The following is a 20741-nucleotide window of genomic DNA, read 5'->3' as shown; positions in this document are numbered from 1 at the left end:
AGCATTAACATTGATGCTGAAATCCATATCAATTTATGGTACAGGATTATATAAGTGTGTGTGTTTTGTTGTTTTTTTGTTTTTTTAATACCCATCAATTACAATAAGGCTTGTGTAGGAAGTAGTGAAGCTTTACCTTTAATTTCTTATAGTGTAAAGTAATATCTATACTGGATTATTCTGGACTGGTGCACTAGTTTTTAGTGACAAAAACGATACCGAGATACAGGCTTGAATAAAAAGAAAAGGGTCATGCGCAGGGGGTAGCAAAATGGTAAAGCACATGTAAACGCAGAAGAAACACATTTTCGCAGATTTCTAAAGCTAAAAGTAGAAGCATCTGGCATCTAGAGTCAGAAGTGACCATTAGTAACTAGGCAGAGGTGCAGGACATATTGAGGCAGTGGGGAGATCATAAGACCACAATAGGTTCCACACTTGGAGTCATGAAGTATACTAGTAATTTTCTCATGCAGCATGAGGGTAGTCAGTATACTCTTCACCTCTGCAAACCCAACCAATGGCTTCCTTCAAGCCCTGGGAATGGCATGCTTTACAACAATGAAAAGGTAGGTGGCCAGCTTCTGCTGGTAAGAGAAGAGGCCTGTGAGCAGGCAGAGGAGAAGTGCATGCTGGGCGTTCTTGTGGCAGAGTATGTGGAAAAGCATTGAGGAGGCTGTAGACCCTTAACCAGAAGGCCACAAATTGGGGGAAAGACCACCAAATATGGGTCTCATTTCTGCATTGGCCACAGCCCCTGAAGCATTTATCACTATGACGGGTTCATATGAGCTATGCGGGCCGGGACCCAATACCGGAGGAGGAGAACCTTAGAGCGCCGCATCCATGGTGACGTGTTGAAAGAACATTTGGCTACTGATGACCAGGCCTTTCTACAATCCTCTAAATCTGCGGCGGCTGCCATGTCTCGCTCCCATTTGGAGATATACAGGTAAGAGCGAGACGAACCCTCAGTAGTCAAAGAGGAGTTAATGGAGAAGATGGTCCCCCAAGCTCCAGGTGAGTGAAGACGGATATGTTTGAAGATCAGTGGAACAGGAAATAAGAGTTGCAGCAGAGGGCAGAAATCGAGTGTCTTGAGTTGTAGGTAACGGAACAATTCTATAGGGAGTGCGCCAAATAAAAGCCCAGGATGGAAAAGTATGCAACCCCAAGAAGTGGTGGACCTGAGAGTAGCCATGGGCGGTCCATCAGGCAAAAGCCTGGGGTTGTTCCAGCCCAAGTGGAAAGAGAATTGTTGAGGAGAAGGATGCAGGAGTCCAAGTCCCAAAGATGCAAGCTATGGGCTATAAGAGGGCTAAGAGAGGGGTGGGGTGAGGCTGTGGAAGCTGCAAAAGGGCCAAAACTGTGACAGGAGCGCATTTAGGAATTTCCAGAAGTACCCATAAAGGGACATCTGAAGTCGCGTGCAGCATTGCAAGCTCTGAAAGCTCCGCAGCCAGGTAGTACTTATGCCGCGTACACACGACCGGACTTTTTGAGGGACTAGGTCCGACGGACTTTCGGCAAAGTTCTGACCGACTTTCTGAATGAACGGACTTGGCCACACACAATCACATCAAAGTCCGACGGATTCTAACGTGATGACGTACGACCAGACTAGAATAAGGAAGTTCATAGCCAGTAGCCAATATCTGCCCTCGCGTCGGTTTTTGTCCGTCGGACTAGCATACACACGAGCGGATTTCTCGGTAGGAACTGGGTCCGGCGGAGTTCCGGTGGAAAAATTTGAAACATGTTCCATTTCTAAAGTCTGACAGATTTTTGCAAATCAAAATTCCGCTGCAGCCCACACACGATCGAATGGTCCACCGGAATTGTGAAGTCTGAAAGAAGTATAGAATCTTGGAGCGCATGGCCATTTTAACTGCGTTGATGCGTCCTATACATGACAGCAAGGGAAATAGCTAGAAGTGTAGTGATAATAATCAGTGGCAAAAAGAGAAGAATAAAAGGGGGTCAGACAGACTCCGAGGTATTCCATGGATGAGCTAGCCCAACAGTACAGGAAAGATGTCTGGAGGTGAGAAACCATCGAGTCCGGGAGAGAAGCGTTCAAGATGGTTGTATTATGGTGGCTGATCTGTAAGCTGGAGATGGCCGCCAAGTGGACCAACAGTGCATGCAAATTGGTGATTGCAGTGATTGGGTTGGAGAGCGTCAGGAGAGCATCGCCTGCAAATAAGTTTACCTTATAGGACTCGCCAGTTTAGGAGATCCCCGTGATTTTGGGGTCAGCACGGAATGCTGCCGCCAGAAGCTCCAAGGCCAGGATAAAGTGGGCCGGGGAAAGGGGGGCAGCCCTGACACAGTCTTTGGAATAGAGGTTGAGATGGACAGACGCTGCAGGTCAGAAGTACAGGGCTGAGAGCCAGGTCAGGAAGGATTCACAAAGTCCCAAGAGTGTAACACGTACCGCTACACTGGATTATTCATGCTTGACATTGTCACTGTTCTGTAAACTTGATTAATAAGTTTTATTTTTCTTTTTGCTTTATTTTACTACAGACAATTAATGCGTGGACAGTGGTGGCAGTGCTCATACTTCTATCAAGAGATGTTCCTGACATCCAAAAGCTCATAATATGTTTACAACGTCCTAGCTCTCCACTTAAACTGACGGAAGTCATGGAGGCCTTATACTGCCTAGCGCTACTTGTGTATGCAATGAGAGAGGAGAAGATTCTCCTTACTAACAGGTATTCATGGAGCTGCTAGAGGCATAGAGCAGATTTTTTGTGATGAAAAATAAATGAATGCCAATAATGTATACATAGCTTAGAGTATGTATTTTTAAAATAATATATGATTCATAACTCGAACGATTAGATTGTTTTGTGGATTGTTAACCCTTTCATGACTAAGCCTATTTTTGACATTTGGTGTTTACAAGTTAAAATCCATATTTTTTGCTAGAAAATTACTTGGAACCCCCAAACATTATATATATATATATATATATATATATATATATATATATATATATATATATATATATATATATATATATATATATATATATATATATTTTTTTTTTTTTTTAGCAGAGACTCTAGAGAATAAAACGTTGATTGTTGCAATATTTTATGTCATACGGTATTTGTGCAGCAGTGTTTTAAATGCAACTTTTTGAGAAAAGGGACACTTTCATGAATTAAAAAAAAAAAAGAAACAGTAAAATTAGCCCAATTTTTTTGCATAATGTGAAAGATAATATTATGCCGAGTAAATAGATACCAAACATGTCACACTTTATAATTGCACGCACTCGTGGAATGACGACAAACTACGGTACCTTAAAATCTCAACAGGCGACTCTTTAAAAAGAAATTCTGGTTACCAGGTTAGAGTTATAGAGAAGGTCTAGTGCTAGAATTATTGCTCTCGCTCTGATGATCGCGGCGATACCTCACATGTGTGATTTTAACACCGTTTACATGTGCGGGCGCAAATTCCGTATGTGTTTTCTTTGCTGCGCGAGCTTGCGGCGAGGGGGGCACTTTAAAATTTATATATTTTTTTCTTATTTATTTTAAAATTAATACATTTTTTTAAAAAAATAAATAAAAAATTGATCACTTTTATTGCTTTCACAAGGAATGTAAACAGTAATAGATGGTAACAGGTACTTTTTATGGAGGGATCGGGGGTCTAAAAGACCCCCGATCCCTCCTTTGCACTTCAAAGTATTCAGATCTCGGTTTTCGGCGATTCTGAATACTGTATATATTTTTAAATCCTGCGCCATTGATAGCCGAGTAAACCGGAAGTGACGTCATGACGTCGCTTCGGTGTTTACAATTAGGAGACTGGAATGAAGCCGCTTACGGCTTCATTCCAGTCCCTCCCTAGCCGCCAGAAGCGGCAGATTGTGGATCGGTGCTCCCGATTGAACGGGAGCCCCGATAAGAGCGGCATCGGTTGTTATGGCTGGAAAGCCAATCGCCCGCTCTGAAAAACGGTACCGGGATGGTGCGGGCATCATTCCGGTATAACCCCCGGAAGCCGAGTACGCACATCTGCGTACGCTCGGGGGCAAGGGGTTAAACATGAAGACTAATCTGTATTGCATGGATAGGTTGGTTGAAGGTGGTCTGTGATTCATAGGATAAGTATAGCCAATAGACCGTTGGCCATTACTTTAAAATAATAAAGCATAAATAATAGTGATGCACCGAAATTTCGGCCGCCGAAACATATCGGCTGAAAATACCCTTTTCGGCAATTTGCCGAAAGAGAAAAACGGCCGATAATGGAGCCGAAAATGGGGCGTGGCCTGGGTGGGGGCGGGGCTCCGCCCCTGGTGACGCCCATCATGGGGGGTGTATAGCGCAGGAGAGCCGCCTCCGCCGCCTGTTTGATCACAGCGCCGGGAACATCACAGCTTTCATTTCAATAGCTGTGTGTTCCCGGCCGCGCGCCGTCACACACAGCCCCTCCCCCTTGTCCGGGCACTTAGATAGACAGATCATCCGCAGGATTGGACGGATGATCTGTCTATCAAAGTGCCCAGACAAGAGGGAGGGGCTGCGTGTGATGGCGTGTGGCCGGGAACACACAGCTATTGAAATGAAAGCTGTGATGTTCCCGGCGCTGTGATCAAACAGGAGGCGGAGGCGGCTCTCTTCCCTGCACAGGCTGGCTGCAAAATGGCACACAGGCTGCAATGGGACACACTGGCTGCAAAATGGCACACAGGCTGCAATGGGACACACTGGCTGCAATGGGCTGCAATGGGACACACTGGCTGCAATGGGACACACTGGCTGCAATGGGCTGCAATGGGACACACTGGCTGCAATGGGGCACACTGGCTGCAATGGGGTACACTGGCCTGCAATGGGGTACACTGGCCTGCAATGGGGCACACTGGCCTGCAATGGGGGATGCCTCCTGTACCACGTCCTCGGTCTCTGACCATCTCCTGTACCATGTCCCCAGTCTGACCATCTTCTGTACCATGTCCCCAGTCTCTGACCATCTCCTGTACCACGTCCTCTGTCTCTGACCATCTCCTATACCGTGTCCCCAGTCTGACCATCTCCTGTACCGTGTCCCCAGTCTGACCATCTCCTGTACCGTGTCCCCAGCCTGACCATCTCCTGTACCGTGTCCCCAGCCTGACCATCTTCTGTACCGTGTCCCCAGTCTGACCATCTCCTGTACCGTGTCCCCAGTCTGACCATCTCCTGTACCGTGTCCCCAGTCTGACCATCTCCTGTACCGTGTCCCCAGTCTGACCATCTCCTGTACCGTGTCCCCAGTCTGACCATCTCCTGTACCGTGTCCCCAGTCTGACCATCTCCTGTACCGTGTCCCCAGTCTGACCATCTCCTGTACCGTGTCCCCAGTCTGACCATCTCCTGTACCGTGTCCCCAGTCTCTGACCACCACCTGTACCGTGTCCCCAGTCTCTGACCACCTCCTGTAGCATGCATGCAGTCTCTGACCACCTCCTGTATCATGTCGCCAGTCTCTGACCACCTCCTGTACCATGCATCCAGTCTCTGACCACCTCCTGTACCATGCATGCAGTCTCTGACCACCTCCTGTACCATGTCGCCAGTCTCTGACCACCTCCTGTACCATGTAACCAGTCTCTGACCACCTCCTGTACCATGTCCTCAGTCTCTGACCATGTCCCCAGTCTCTGACCACCTCCTGTACCATGTCCCCAGTCTCTGACCACCTCCTGTATAAAAATATTTTTAAAAAACAGTCCTCTTCGGTATCGGTGCTGTTTCGTTATCGGTTTCGGTTTTCGGCCTAGTGTATTTTTCATTTTCGGTATCGGTTTCGGCACCAAAAAACTAGGGCTGTTACTGATTAAAATTTTCCTGTTCGATTAATCGATTCTTTTTTTAATCGATTAATCGACTAATTTCGATTAATTATAATGCACATACAGTTTTTACAATTTTTTTTATTAAACTTTAAGAAAAACGTAGAAAGTTAGTTTAACTTTAACTGTAATGTCCACATCTCCCCCATACTGTACCGTCCACATTTCCCCCACATCTCCCCCCATGCTGTATTGTCCACATCTCCCCCCCCCATAAAGTACTGCCCACATCTCCTCATATCTCCCCCATACCTTAATATTCATGATTGTCTGCTCTGTCTGGAATAGACAGCAGGCAGACCCATCCGTCCTCATAGTAGACACAAGCAGGCGGGCGATGATGACGTCAATGCGCGCGTCTAGGCCGCCGTCGGGTGGACCAAGATGGCCGCGGCTCCGGAGCTAGGCCGAAGCCGCGGCCTTTCCTATGGGCGAGACCGCGGAGCTCACTCCGCGGATCGTCCTCGATCAAAATTATTTTGATCGATCAAAGAAATTAACGATTAATCGAACAATTAATCGTTAATTTCCGCAGCCCTACAAAAAACCCATTCGGTGCATCCCTAATAGCAGGTTTTTACATAGAACATTATAGGTAGCTACTCTTGCTTATATGTAATAGAAATGTGTGGATAAGGGACAGTTTTATGAAATGCATTAGTATAGTTATGCTATGTGAATGGGAACATGTAACAAATATAATGTAGGTTTTACCCCAATTTGATTGCAAACGCGGAAATACACTTACCGTAAGTCCCTATTTACTCACCTAAATCAATGAGAACCTGACGTGACAGATGCCGAGCCTTCAATGTTTCTTATTGCAGGGTTTGCAGGACCTTCTTGTTCCCACTCTGCTGCTGGAACTGGATGGGTCGGCTGAATCAGCCAAATTTCGATCCATGTGTGGCCATCTATGTTTGACAGACAATTGATTGTTAGATCGCCTTTTGAGCAGGAATGTTGGAAAACTTTTTTCGTTCAGTGGCCGCAACCACTGATCAGTGTATTCGGACAATGGAGAGTCTCGATGTCCATTAAAGTGGTTCTATAGTCATATTTTTAACTTGGACCTACAGGTAAGCCTATAATAAGGCTTACCTGTAGGTAAAAAGAATATCTCCTAAACCTGTACAGTTTAGGAGATATTACCCTCGCAATGAGCCGCTGACTTCAGCGGCACATGCGCACAGGGGATTCTCGGCTGAAAGTCCGGCAGACTCCAGACCCTGCCGGGAAGAAAACTCCCACGCCCATGCCTGGGAGTGACGACATCAAAGACTCCGGCCACTCACTGCGCCGGACCTGCGATACCCGGAAGACAGGCTGAGGGAACATGTCAGCCCCCTCGGTGTGGACCGAGTGAAATGCTGGCGCCTCATTCTAAGGTATTTTATAATGAGCTAGTTATGCGGTGCATACTAGCTCGTTATGCCTTTTCCCTTACAGGTGTAGAAAAAAAAAAATGTCAGCGGGTTTACTTTAATGAGACGGTAGAAACAGCAATGGAGGGTGGAGTAAAAAAAAAAACACAAATAAAAATTTACAAGATTCCTTTGAGCTTACAGTGCCAATAGAAATATCACCACTGCCAGCTGTTCAGTAGCTTTAGGTGGGTTCATATTGTAGTTCAAACTCACGTGAGCAAACCCATAAGGAGGCTGGTGCTGGGACATTCGCAAGCAGCCAAGGCATTCCCTGTCCCACAGTAGCATATGTACAAGGGGCATGTATACGCACGGCTGCGGGAAATGCCACAGTCTCTTATAATTGATTTCCAGTACAGTAACAGCTTCCTGGCAGGCTCTCACAAGGGTTCGGGTTGAGTCCAAACATGCCTGAGCTTATCAATGCTTTTTAAATTAACCAGTAATCTTCAACCTTTGTTGGGTAAGGAACTACATTTAAGTAATAGTGGTATTGCACCCCTAAAATGGAAAAAAAAAAAAAAAGCTGATATTTTTTAATTTGTTTTAAAAGTGGTATTAAACCTACAACCAAAAAAGTCATAATATTGCAGCTTACCAATCATTTAGCTGTGGTGGCTGCATTAGTTATCTTTTTTTTTAAGCCAAACTCCACTTATAAGCTCTAAGCTCTATAAGCTGTTACAGCAGTTTTTTTTGTTTTTTGGATAAGGGCTTTACATAAATAAATCCTTGTAAACCATTTACGACTGGCAGGGGTGCTTGTCCCATCTCTGTAACTGATACTGCTGCAGAAAAGCTTGATCTTTAAGAAAAAAAAAAACTTACTGGTCAGATCACCAGCACAGCCAGAAAACTGACCACTCTGCGATGGATCTGCTCTCATGCCTAGTGTGGTCAGTTTGAAAAAGAAAGAAGGGGACTGGCAGGAACACCAGGAATTTTATACAAAATGAGCAATACAAACAGAACAGGATAATGTTTAACACCCTTGGTACAGCAGGCTCATATCAGGAATATGAATTGTTTGGGCAACTTCATGTTAATTAGAATGTCTTGACTGTATGTAACCTCAGTATATGGCCAAACATTTGTGAGTTCAGGTGCACAAAATCTGCTTCGTAAAAGACATGGGGGTTGATTTACTAAAACTGGACAGTGCAAAATCTGGTGCAGCTATGCATAGAAGCCGATTGGCTACCAACTTCAGCTTGTTTAATAAAGCTTTGACAAAAAAAAACCTTGAAGCTGCTGCTTTCTATGTAGAGCTGCACCAGATTTTGCACTTAAGTTTTAGTAAATCAACCCCATCCATGGTTTGATGGAGAGGAACTCAAATTCGCAGAGACCTGTCATTGATCTTACTGTATGAATAGAAAGACCAATTGTGATTGGGTCTTCTCTTGCATTAGTATTTGACCTCAAAATTCTGTTTTGGCTGAAGGGGCACAAATTCCTTTAGATGCATCTGTAAATTTTGTGGAAAGCCTTCCTAGAAAAGTGGAAGCTATTACAGCCACAATGCAAAGGGGGTAACCCCATAGCTCCTATGTGTTTGGAATGGAATGTCCAACAAGCAAGAAATTAGAGTTATCTGACAACCATTGATGACCCAGAAAGTAATTTGACTTAAACAGGTTGTAAACCTCCATAGGGAAGTTGTACCAATAGGTAAGGCTTACCTATAGGTACTGCAAATATCTCCTAAGGGCCAGTTCACACCACATGCAGTCCAGTGCATTGTTTTTTTTTCTGCATCAGAAACACATTGAAAGTAGGTTATATGGTTTTCAATGGCATAGTTCACACCGGTGCTTGCAGTTCCAGTTCCAGAAAAAAGAGTAGAACACGCTGCATTTTTCCTGTACTGGACCGCTGTAAAAAGCATCAAAAACTCACGGGAAAGCACCTAAATGCACCAAAAATGCACTGGAACACCCATGTTCTTATTTAAGGTTAAGGGGAAAAAAAGGGGGGCGGGGGATGCACTGGACTGCATCAAAAACGCACTGGAACACATAAAAAAACACGCATGCAAAAAAGCACGTGCAGCACATCTGGACTGCGTTTCTATGGTGTGAACTGGCGCTAAATGTGCGCCGTTCAGGAGATATTTACGGTTTACAATTATGTAATCGGCGCATGTGCTCTGAAGGAAGGGCTGCCTGTGCCGTTTCTTCAGGTGAGTGTGCTGCGACCGGCAGCCCTGGAAGGAAAGCGGGCAAAGATAGATGCAGCCTGCAGCGAAGATGACGCGGGCTTCGTTTGCAGGTAAGTGCCACATAATGTGCTAGTATGCAATGCATACTAGCACATTATGCCATTACTTTGCAAGGAAGAAAAACCCACCAGGGTTTACTTCCTCTTTGAACAGGTGAAATTTAACTTACTAGAACAGAGATTCTGATTTTAATTTTAATGGCCTAAGGAACAGCATTGTCAAAGATAATCCATACATTTTATTTGCTTATATTTGTTTTCTATACTTCTTTTGTTTTTCTTCCAGGGTTCACTACAAACTCTTCTACTGCTTATATCTGTTAGAAAATGAAAGCTCAGAATTTAAAAAAGGTTCCAAAGTAATGTCCAAGTGAGTATCTGTCTTGTTTTTCTTCTGTGCACCCTAAATGTATACACAGTGAGTGCTGCACAGGGTAGAATAGTGGGTCTGCTTTCTGCTCCTCAATTTATCTAGCTGAGAATAAAAAATCCATCTCAGAACTGTGTAAAGCTGAACACCAAGCAAACTGCTAAATACACACATGAAATCCATATAAGGGAGCTGTTTTGATTTGCATTTCAGTGCAATCTGAGATTTGCACAGTCCAGCTTGACTGTGCAAAAGACCTCCTTGTGCTGCTTCTTCCTCTCCCAGTCTGAGTACTGCTGTAAAGGAGGAAAGAGGCGGATACCACATTAACTTCAGTTAATTGCATTTAAAAATAAATAAATGTAATGAGTTCTGAATAAAGAAATGAACTAATTTGTGTCTATTATATTTGCCTTTAATTCAGCTTGATCTATTTTAACATGGAATGGTCCTCCCTGTGAGCCACAACAGAGGATATAATGAGAAACACGTGGATAGTTTTATTGCAATTCAGTCACAAGCAATAAAGACTGAAAAGAATGCACATAACGCTGTTTTGAAGTGGTTGTAAAGCCACTATATTATATTTACACCACCCCATCTGTTATATAACAATATGTGTCCCAGTGCCTGTGCTGTATAAAAACTATGCCAATTTCTACCTTTATATCAGAGCATCTCCCAGCGCTCACGTGACTCCTCCACTCTCTCCTCTCCCGGGCTGACAACTACAGCGGGGGGAGGGCCGATAACTCCCACTGACGTCAGCCGGGAGGAGAGGAGCAGAGAGAAGAAGTTGTGTGAACGATGTGAAACGCTCTGAGATGAGGTAGAATTCGGCATAGGTTTTATACAGCACAGGCACTGGGACACCTATCGTTATATAACAGATGGGATGGTATAAATATAATATAGTGGCTTTACGACCACTTTAAAGCAACATTATGGGGGTTATTTACTAAAGGCAAATCCATTTTGCATTACAAGTGCAAACTACAACTGCAAAGTGCACTTAAATGTAGATCCGAGGGGGACATGCAAGGAAGATGTAAGAAACAGCACTTTAGCTTGCACATGATTGGATGATAAAATCAGCAGAGCTTCCCCTCATTTCAGATCTACCCCCTCCGATTTACAGGAATCCTGTATAATAATAAAAAATAATATCTCCATAAGGCTCAATTCACATATGTCCAGCTGTGGTTTCAGTTTTTTTTTCTTTCCAGGCGATTCAGGTACAAATTTGTACCTGAACTAGACTGAAACGCACAGGACTCTTTTTAAAAATGCACCTGTCTGCCCCACAGATATGTGAGCCGGCTTATTTTTTTTTTTCTTCCTTGCCACATCAGTGTTTCTATACCAGAGACTAGGTTCAGCTTGTCGCTCACTCGTGTCTCATTCTCAATTCCACATCATCGTGGCGTATTTAGTTGTACAAATATTTGACTTAGTGTAATCACATAAAGATTTTGTGTCATTTAATTTAAATACAAAGGTAATAAAAGATCCCCTAGTGTTTGTAGACTACCCATCGTGACGATATCTATTGTCCTGGTACCTCATATCTAATACAAATTTCCCTCTCCCTACTCCCCTCCTCCACCCCCCCCCCCCATCCCCAGCTCATAAGAAGACATACTAAACAATTAAATACATAATAAGAATAGGTGGTAGAGATATACAAGCTAGAGGGCACTTACTTATAGAGGGCAGTTACTTATAGGGGGATCCCTAGTTTTCCCAATCCAGAGCCCCATATCTTTTTGAACTCCTTACCATTACCCTGCTTAAAAAAGAAAACCCTTTCATTACCGATATTTTTTCTTATATTGGCCAACCATATTTCTGGTAGTGGGCTAGAGTGTGCTTGCCAGTTCTGGGCAATTAACTTCCTTGCCTGGAAAAGGCATCTAGTAACTGGTGCAAATATATTTTTAGAGATATTATATCCCTCCGGTATAGCCAACAAGCAAGTCCTCACTGTTGCCTTTAACCACCTTCAGACCGGACCATTTTGCTGGTAAATGACCAGAGGTCTTTTTACACTTTGGCACTGCGCTGCTTTAACTGGTAATTGCGCGGTCATGCAATGTTGTACCCAAACAAAATTTGCGTCCTTTTCTTCCCACAAATAGAGCTTTCTTTTGATGGTATTTGATTGCCTCTGCGATTTTTATTTTTTGCGATATAAACGTAAAAAGACCGCAAATTTTGAAAAAAAATGATATTTTCTACTTTTTGTTATTAGAAAAATCCAATAAACTCAATTTTAGTCATACATTTAGGCCAAAATGTATTCAGCCACATGTCTTTGGTAAAAAAAAAGTCAATAATTGTATATTTATTGGTTTGCGCAAAAGTTGTCACATCTACAAACTAAGGTACGTTTTCTGGAATTTACGCAGCTTTTAGTTTACGACTGCCTATCTCATTTCTTGAGGTGCTAAAATGGCAGGGCAGTACAAAACCCCCCCAAATGACCCCATTTTGGAAAGTAGACCCCCTAAGGAAATTGATAAGTGGCATGTTGAGCCCATTGAATATTTTATTTTTTTGCCTCAAGCGATTGAATAATGACAAAAAATAAATTTTTTTTTTTTTTTTACACAAAGTTGTCACTAAATGATATATTGCTCACACATGCTATGGGCATATGTGAAATGACACCCCAAAATAAATTCTGCTGCTTCTCCTGAGTACGGGGATACCACATATGTGGGACTTTTTGGGAGCCTAGCCGCGTACGGGGCCCCGAAAACCAAGAACCGCCTTCAGGTTTTCTAAGGGCGTAAATATTTGACTTCACTCCTCACTACCTATTACAGTTTTGAAGGCCATAAAATGCCAAGATGGCACAAAACCCCCACAAATGACCCCATTTTAGAAAGTAGACACCCCAAGCTATTTGCTGAGAGGCATGTTGAGTCCATGGAATATTTTATATTTTGCCACAAGTTGCGGGAAAATTACAAACTTTTTTTTTTTTTTTTCACAAAGTTGTCACTAAATGATATATTGCTCACGCATGCCATGGGCATATGTGAAATGACACCCCAAAATAAATTCTGCTGCTTCTCCTGAGTACGGTGATACCACATATGTGGGACTTTTTGGGAGCCTAGCCACGTACAGGGCCCCGAAAACCAAGCACCGCCTTCAGGCTTTCTAAGGGCGTTACAGTTTTGAAGGCCATAAAATGCCAAGATGGCACAAACCCCCCCAAATGACCCCATTTTGGAAAGTAGACACCCCTAAATTTAGGGGTACACTAGTGAGACTAGGTAATAAATGGCGGGTGCCCTGAAACTATAAAAAAAATAACTAACCAACCAGCGTCACCTGTAACAGTTATATGGTGATCACTGGTGAAAGGGTTAACTAGGGGGCAATCAGGGGGCTTTATGCGGTAGTATATGGGGGTCCCTGGCGCTATAAAAAGCTGCGGCGAACCTAAATACCTACCTGCCTAACTAGCGTCACCTGTGACACTAATACAGCGATCAGAAAAACGATCGCTTATTAGGCTGGGTTCACACTGGAGCGATGTGGGAACGCCACGAATGCGCGGCGGGTTCCCGCATCACATGCCTCCCGGCGGCAGTTCACACTGCCCTATGCGAACTGCTGGGAGTGTCAGTGAAATGTTAATGACACCCCCAGATCAGTTCGCATATCGCAGTGCGATCTGCAAACTCGGATCGCATGGTGTGAACACCCATGCGATCCGATTCTGCTGCGGACCAAAAAAAGGGTCCCGTGCGAGTTTGCGGCGGGTGCGGCGGGTGCGACACGAATTCAGCCATACTATCTGTATGGCTGAACTCGAATCGCACAGAGATCGGATGTGATTTGCACGGCAGTGCGGTGCGAATCACATCCGTTCTCATAAACCGCTGCAATGTGAACCCAGCCTTAGTGACACTGGCGACGGGGGGTGATCACGGGGTTAAACCTTTATTGGGGGGGTTAGGGGGGTACCTTAGAACTAAAGGGGGCTAACCCTAACTGCCCTAACAGTTATTACAGTCACAAATGACACCCGCCGGGTGATCAGGGGGTTAAACCTTTATTAGGTAATAAATGGCGGGTGCCCTGAAACTATAAAAAAATAACTAACCAACCAGCGTCACCTGTAACAGTTATATGGTGATCACTGGTGAAAGGGTTAACTAGGGGGCAATCAGGGGGCTTTATGCGGTAGTATATGGGGGTCCCTGGCGCTATCAAAAGCTGCGGCGAACCTAAATACCTACCTGCCTAACTAGCGTCACCTGTGACACTAATACAGCGATCAGAAAAATGATCGCTTATTAGGCTGGGTTCACACTGGAGCGATGCGGGAACGCCACGAATCCGCGGCGGGTTCCCGCATCGCATGCCTCCCGGCGGCAGTTCACACTGCCCTATGCGAACTGCTGGGAGTGTCAGTGAAATGTTAATGACACCCCCAGATTAGTTCGCATATCGCAGTGCGATCTGCAAACTCGGATCGCATGGTGTGAACACCCATGCGATCTGATTCTGCTGCGGGCCAAAAAAAGGGTCCCGTGCGAATTTGCGGCAGATGCGGCGGGTGCGACACGAATTCAGCCATACTATCTGTATGGCTGAACTCGAATCGCACAGAGATCGGATGTGATTTGCACTGCAGTGCGGTGCGAATCACATTCGTTCTCATAAACCGCTGCAATGTGAACCCAGCCTTAGTGACACTGGCGAGGGGGGGGTGATCACGGGGTTAAACCTTTATTGGGGGGGTTAGGGGGGCACATTAGAACTAAAGGGGGCTAACCCTAACTGCCCTAACAGTTATTACAGTCACAAATGACACCAATGCAAAAAAAAAAAAAAAAAGCAATTGGTGTCACTGTGACTGGGGGGGCAGGGGTAATTGGGGGGTGATCGGGGGGTAAAGGGGGGTGTGAGTGTGCCTGGCATGTTCTACTGTGTAGTGTAGGGCTTGTGCAACTCACCGATGCTCTCTCCTCGGTGCCGGAACGAAAAATACCGACACGGAGGAGAGAATACATCACTTCCTCTCCTGTGTTTACATTACAGGAGAGGAAGTGATGTCACGGGACATTTTCATTCGTCGTGAGCGATCGCGAGGGGGTGGCCATGAATGAATGGCCGTCCCCTCGTCCGGGATCGCTCCCGAACGAATACCGACCGCCGCAGGCACCGGGCGGGGGCCCGATCGGGCCCCCGACCCGCGGGCAGGCAAGGACGTACATGTAAGCCCTTATGCCTGCCCGTGCCATTCTGTCGACGTACATCGTCGTGCGGCGGTCGGCAAGTGGTTAATGTCAACCCGAAAATCTCGTTCACATGATCTATAACTCGTGTCCAGTATCTAAAAAGTTTCGGGCACCTCCAGAACATATGAATGAAATCTCCAACCTGCCCGCATCTGGGGCACTGATCATTATCCCTCCATCCCATTTTAAACATTTTCCTAGGTGTATAATATACCCGGTGAAAAAAGAAGAGTTGAGAAGCTTTCTGTGCCGGGGAAATAGAAACCTTGGTTCCCTGTTCCATTATCCAATCCCAATCGGGTATGGACACTGGACCCACATCATTCTCCCATTTCATTTTACTTTTGATCATACCGCTTCGATCTAACACTTTGTCCCCCAGCCTAGCGTATATAAGCGTAATCAAGCCTTTGAGCGTATCTCGAGACATGATTTGAGATATCACCGGGACCTGGATCAACTGTATCTCCTGCGATATAAATTGGGCCTGAATTGCGTGTCTAATCTGGAGATATTTGTAGAATGAGCGGTTTGATAGAGAGAATTCAGATCTTAGGTCAAAAAATGATCTAATAGCTGAACCCTGGACAATTTGCTCTAACCTATTGAGTTTCCCATTCCCTACATCTTTCCACTTTAAATAGCTCGTCTAGGTTTCTATTATCCCATAAGGGAGCCAACACGGATATCTTCTGATATCCTAGTAAGGCCTTAACTGTTTTCCATAGTTTAACTGCCTGAGTAATTGTTGGGCAGTGCATATTAAATGAATTTGCCTCCAGCGCCTCCACAAGCATCTTGTGCGGACAGCCTAGCATTAACAGCCTATGGCAGGGATTAGCTTCACTTATTGCCCTTGCTCCAGCTAAATGCTGTAGCTGGGCCGCTAGGTAATAGAGTCTAGGATATGGGATCGCCAACCCCCCTTGTTCCAACGGGAGCTGCAAGGTCCGTAAGCTAATCCTCGAGGGGCCCTTTTTCCATATAAGAAGTCTAAATAAGGATTCTATTTTCTTAAACCATCCTTCCCCTATCCATATTGGTGAGTTATGAAGGAAGTACAAAATTTGAGGGAGCCATACCATCTTGACCAGATTGCAGCGGCCCGCCATCGAGAGGGGGAGGCGACTCCAGATATCAGCCTTTTGTTTTAATTTTACTAGGAGAGGAGATAAATTATCTTCCAGGTAAGAGTTTACGTCCCTAGTAATCCACACCCCTAAGTATTTAAACTTCTCAACCTGTTTCAGATTCTGAATCTCTTGGGGAGCGCAAATGAACCCCGGTTCCAGCGGCAACAAAGCGGATTTATCCCAGTTAATAGTCAATCCTGATATGAGACCAAATTCTCTAATTATCTTCATTGCCGTTTTCACCGAGGCCTGAGCATCCCCCAGGAAAAGCAGAATGTCATCAGCAAATAATGCAATTTTTTCCTCTACCTGTCCTCTCCTAAATCCCTGTATATCAGGGCTAGCCCTAATAGCGATGGCTAATGGCTCCACTGCCAAAACAAACAATAAGGGGGAAAGGGGGCACCCCTGCCTTGTACCTCGTTCCAATAAGAAGGTCTCAGAAAGCTCATTATTAATTTTAATTTTCGCTCTTGGGTCTGTATAGAGCAATTTTATCCATTTAAGAAAGTTTGGTCCGAACCCAAATCTAATAAGCACTTTAACCACCTTCAGACCGGACCATTTTGCTGGTAAATGACCAGAGGTCTTTTTACACTTTGGCACTGCGCTGCTTTAACTGGTAATTGCGCGGTCATGCAATGTTGTACCCAAACAAAATTTGCGTCCTTTTCTTCCCACAAATAGAGCTTTCTTTTGATGGTATTTGATTGCCTCTGCGATTTTTATTTTTTGTGATATAAACGTAAAAAGACCGCAAATTTTGAAAAAAAATGATATTTTCTACTTTTTGTTATTAGAAAAATCCAATAAACTCAATTTTAGTCATACATTTAGGCCAAAATGTATTCAGCCACATGTCTTTGGTAAAAAAAGTCAATAATTGTATATTTATTGGTTTGCGCAAAAGTTGTCACATCTACAAACTAAGGTACGTTTTCTGGAATTTACGCAGCTTTTAGTTTACGACTGCCTATCTCATTTCTTGAGGTGCTAAATTGGCAGGGCAGTACAAAACCCCCCCAAATGACCCCATTTTGGAAAGTAGACCCCCTAAGGAAATTGATAAGAGGCATGTTGAGCCCATTGAATATTTTATTTTTTTGCCTCAAGCGATTGAATAATGACAAAAAAAAATTTTTTTTTTTTTTTTTACACAAAGTTGTCACTAAATGATATATTGCTCACACATGCTATGGGCATATGTGAAATGACACCCCAAAATAAATTCTGCTGCTTCTCCTGAGTACGGGGATACCACATATGTGGCACTTTTTGGGAGCCTAGCCGCGTACGGGGCCCCGAAAACCAAGCACCGCCTTCAGGCTTTCTAAGGGCGTAAATTTTTGAGTTCACTTCTCACTACCTATTACAGTTTTGAAGGCCATAAAATGCCAAGATGGCACAAAACCCCCACAAATGACCCCATTTTAGAAAGTAGACACCCCAAGCTATTTGCTGAGAGGCATGTTGAGTCCATGGAATATTTTATATTTTGCCACAAGTTGCGGGAAAATTACAAACTTTTTTTTTTTTTTTTTTTCACAAAGTTGTCACTTAATGATATATTGCTCACGCATGCCATGGGCATATGTGAAATAACACCCCAAAATTCTGCTGCTTCTCCTGAGTACAGGGATACCACATATGTGGGACTTTTTGGGAGCCTAGCCGCGTACGGGGCCCCGAAAACCAAGCACCGCCTTCAGGCTTTCTAAGGGCGTTACAGTTTTGAAGGCCATAAAATGCCAAGATGGCACAAACCCCCCCCAAATGACCCCATTTTGGAAAGTAGACACCCCTAAATTTAGGGGTACACTAGTGAGACTAGGTAATAAATGGCGGGTGCCCTGAAACTATAAAAAAATAATTAACCAACCAGCGTCACCTGTAACAGTTATATGGTGATCACTGGTGAAAGGGTTAACTAGGGGGCAATCAGGGGGCTTTATGCGGTAGTATATGGGGGTCCCTGGCGCTATAAAAAGCTGCGGCGAACCTAAATACCTACCTGCCTAACTAGAGTCACCTGTGACACTAATACGGCGATCAGAAAAATGATCGCTTATTAGGCTGGGTTCACACTGGAGCGATGCGGAAACGCCACGAATCCGCGGCGGGTTCCCGCATCGCATGCCTCCCGGCGGCAGTTCACACTGCCCTATGCAAACTGCTGGGAGTGTCAGTGAAATGTTACTGACACCCCCAGATCAGTTCGCATATCGCAGTGCGATCTGCAAACTCGGATCGCATGGTGTGAACACCCATGCGATCCGATTCTGCTGCGGGCCAAAAAAAGGGTCCCGTGCGAATTTGCGGCGGGTGTGGCGGGTGCGGCGAATGGCTGAACTCGAATCGCACAGAGATCGGATGTGATTTGCACTGCAGTGCGGTGCGAATCACATTCGTTCTCATAAACAGCTGCAATGTGAACCCAGCCTTAGTGACACTGGCGACGGGGGGTGATCACGGGGTTAAACCTTTATTGGGGGGGTTAGGGGGGTACATTAGAACTAAAGGGGGCTAACCCTAACTGCCCTAACAGTTATTACAGTCACAAATGACACCAATGCAAAAAAAAAAAAAAATGCCATTGGTGTCACTGTGACTGGGGGGCAGGGGTAATTGGGGGTGTGATCGGGGGGGTGTGAGTGTGCCTGGCATGTTCTACTGTGTGTGTAGAGTGTTGGTGCAACTCACCGATCCGCTCTCCTCCGTGTTGCTTCTGCAGTATAGGTCTATTGTCCATCTTATACCTAATAATTGTCTTAAATTCTTGCTGTTTATCCAGCCAAGCCTTCTGTGTAGTAGGATTCGGATTCATAATGTACTGTCTTTCTGTCTCTAATACCGCCTTGGTAGCTTCCTCTTCCTGTTTTTTCATCTCGGCCCTACTTCTGGCGATTTGTTGAATAAAAAGACCTCTTAAAAAGGCCTTTAAAGAGTCCCAGATGACCCCCACTGATGCTGTGCCCATATTAACCTCAATGAACTCCTTTAACATGGTTGTCACCCGATCCGTATCCTTCATTAATTCCAACCATACGGGGTCCAGTTTCCATTGGCCAGAGTATTGTTTCTTAGCTACACAAAGTGTCAATATTAGGGGGGGAATGGTCCGAGACTCCTCTCGGGCCATATTCTACCTCATCCACTCGTGACATCGCACTGTTGTTAACCAAAGCCATGTCGAGTCTTGATAGTGTAGAGAAAGTTGCGGAGTAACAAGAGTATTGTCGCTCCCCCGGGTACCGAGTGCGCCATGTATCGCATAGGCCAGCTTCAAGTAGGAAACGAGCTAACCTCGTTTCCTCTTTCACCGTTGATGTTTTTCCAGTTGGAAACCTGTCCAAGGATTTGTCCAAGACCTCATTAAAGTCCCCTACTGCTATCACCGGGGTATCAGGTTTATCTATTACAAAGGCTAATAGCTTGTATAAAATCTCCAATTTAGATGGAGGAGGGACATATATGTTGGCTATCACGTAGGGACTATTTTCAATTTGACAATATAAAAAAATATACCTACCCTCTACATCTATACAGCTATTATAGCAAGAGAAACGAATCGCCCTGTCAACAAGGATGCTAACCCCTCTTGCATAGGTTGAGAATATGGAATGGAACTGGGTCTGGAATTTCCGACCTTGTAGGCACCGAATCGTATCGCCCGTTAAGTGGGTCTCCTGAAGGCATAATAATCCGGGTCCTTTACCCTCTAAAGCTGACAAGACCACTTTTCTTTTGGTTGGGTCTCCCAGGCCCCGCACATTCCATGATACTATCCTAATTCTTTTCCCCTGCATCACTACTTAATAACCTAACAATTGGGCAGTTTTGAAAATAACAGAAAAACCGGTGAAGAAAGTGTATAAATATATTAATACCAGAAAAGAGAAAGAAAGAAAGGAGAGAACCTTCCCCTCCTTTTCCCTTCCCCTTAATCTTACATACATATACTCTATATAGTGCATACCATTTTCTCCCATCCCCCTCCTAGATAGTGCATCTCCAAACTTATGTATCTTTGTATTATTTTTATTATCATTCCCTTACTCAAATTTGTATATCCTTGTATTACTTTTATTGTCATTCCCTTACCCCGCCCTCCCTTCCCAACTCTCCCACCCAAATATATGTGTCCTTGTGTTATTTTTATTGTTGTTCCCTTTCCCCTCCTTCCCACCTCAACTCTCCCCCCTCCCTTTTTACTGAACTCCCTCTCCCACCCCCCTCGCCCCATAGGGCTACCCCCTAGGGGTACAATTGTGACCTTCTTGCAACACTCCCACCACTCACACATACCAAACCTACTCGGTGCTCTTACCCCAATTTTCCACCCACTCATGGGAACTCTTTATCCCCCACTACAAATACCCAGTTGTACTCCACACGCCCTTACTGCTCAACCCCTGCCCCCCACTCATATTGTGCATAATACCAATGTAACAATTTTCAACAAACTTA

General features: G+C 44.6%; 1 protein-coding gene across 2 annotated transcripts in view; it reads left to right on the top strand.

Annotated features, from left to right (window-relative positions):
• FBH1 (F-box DNA helicase 1) overlaps nucleotides 1-20741 on the top strand; it is a 132887-nt gene that overhangs the window by 47405 nt on the left and 64741 nt on the right. For both annotated transcript variants that reach the window (XM_077469434.1, XM_077469435.1), the window contains 2 exons: nucleotides 2530-2720; nucleotides 9797-9880. In XM_077469434.1, the coding sequence (XP_077325560.1) occupies nucleotides 2530-2720; nucleotides 9797-9880 (275 nt within the window). The remainder of the gene's footprint in view (nucleotides 1-2529; nucleotides 2721-9796; nucleotides 9881-20741) is intronic.

This window comes from Lithobates pipiens, unplaced genomic scaffold, assembly GCF_037356315.1.
Source record: "Lithobates pipiens isolate NorthernLeopardFrog02 unplaced genomic scaffold, aLitPip1_a1.2 Scaffold_8, whole genome shotgun sequence".
Classification (NCBI taxonomy): Eukaryota; Metazoa; Chordata; class Amphibia; order Anura; family Ranidae; genus Lithobates; species Lithobates pipiens.
This window is presented reverse-complemented; position numbering and strand designations above follow the sequence as displayed.